This window comes from Contarinia nasturtii, unplaced genomic scaffold (assembly GCF_009176525.2).
Source record: "Contarinia nasturtii isolate CC-2019 unplaced genomic scaffold, AAFC_CNas_1.1 Cnas_scaffold_1663, whole genome shotgun sequence".
Taxonomy (NCBI): Eukaryota; Metazoa; Arthropoda; class Insecta; order Diptera; family Cecidomyiidae; genus Contarinia; species Contarinia nasturtii.
This window is the reverse complement of record NW_022198997.1, coordinates 1-1,375: the sequence shown is the minus strand read 5'-3', so window position 1 is coordinate 1,375 and position 1,375 is coordinate 1. Positions and strand designations below refer to the sequence as shown.

At 37.5% G+C, this 1,375-nt stretch overlaps 1 protein-coding gene across 1 annotated transcript; it reads left to right on the top strand.

The window, feature by feature from the left end:
- Positions 1-502: 502 nt before the first annotated feature.
- On the top strand, positions 503-1,087 carry LOC116346735 (protein GVQW3-like; the record flags this gene model as incomplete). The annotated part of the gene is made up of 2 exons (XM_031776936.1): positions 503-778; positions 845-1,087. Coding segments are annotated over exons 1-2 (519 nt in total), but the record flags the coding sequence as incomplete, so codon positions are not given.
- Between the last annotated feature and the right edge of the window lie 288 nt (positions 1,088-1,375).

Here is a 1,375-nt window from a genome sequence, read left to right as displayed (position 1 = left end):
CCATGTATGACTTAATGTTTTAATAGCGTTTAGTATTTTACCCGAAAATTCGACGTGATCAAAGTTAAGCTTAAAATAATTCCATACTTTTGAAGAAGTCTCTGAAATACAGATTAAAACCATTACCGTCATTACCATTGTGTCAACCTTTTTGTTTAAATAAAAAGACGAAGCCATATATTTTTTCTATTTAATAACGTTTTTTAACGACTTATCCCTTAACTATACGTATGCGTATTTTCTGTCATTAAATAATTATACTGTTGCAACAGCAAAATCTATATATATTTTAAATTTAATTAGAGAAGGTAATGTCATTTTTACAGGGGGAGGCAAAAGTTTTAAGCCTAACATATAGATGGCACTAGTTACATATTGTTCTTGTGCTGTAATTCACGTACAAACTGTCACTAGTATTTTAGAAAAAAAAATTGAGTTGATATCTTTCATCGTTTGTTTTCAACAGCATTGCATACGAAGTAACCTCGAGATTTTTTATGACATGGATAAAATCGAATATCGTGCGGTGATTAAGTTTCTGACAAAAGAAGGTGTGGCACCAAAAGATATCGATGATCGCTTGCGTGCAGTTTATGGTGACCGTGCTCCATCGTATGCCACAGTAAAACTATGGGCAAAACAATTTAAGTGGGGCAGAGAGTCATTAGAAGACGATCCACGTTCTGGTCGACCAATTGAAGCAACTGCTCCAGATATGGTGGAAAAAATTGAGCACCTTGTGCATGAAAATCCTCGAATGAGCAAGAAAGTGTTAGCAGTAATGTTTGACGTGTCAGAGAGAAGTATATTTAGAATCCTTCATGAAAAATTGCTCATGAAAAAGGTTTGCTCGCGATGGATTCCAAGAACTTTGAACAAGTCTCAAAAAGAAAAACGAGTTGCTGCTGCACATGAGTTTCTCGAGTTGTTGGAATGGAATGAAGGGGATACTTTTGATCGTATAGTGACTGGCGATGAAACATGGATCTACTACTATGATCCAGAGCTCAAAACACAGACAATGGAATGGCACAAACGTGGTGAACCAGCATCGAAAATGCCACGCAAACAAATTGCCACAACCAAGGTAATGGCCTCTGTGTTCTGGGATTCCAAAGGCATAATATTGGTTGAATTCCTCCCAAAGAACACCACAGTCACGGGCTATTATTATGCACAACAGATGCATAGATTGCGCAAAGCCATCAGAGAAAAAAACCCTAGTCTTCTCACTCGAAAAGTTCTTCTTTTGCATGACAATGCACCAGCTCACAAATCATTGCTTGCACAAGCTGCCATCAGGGAAATCGGCTTCGAACAACTTCACCATTAGGCCGGATCGATTCATGAAATGTTGAAAATTCAAAATGCGACA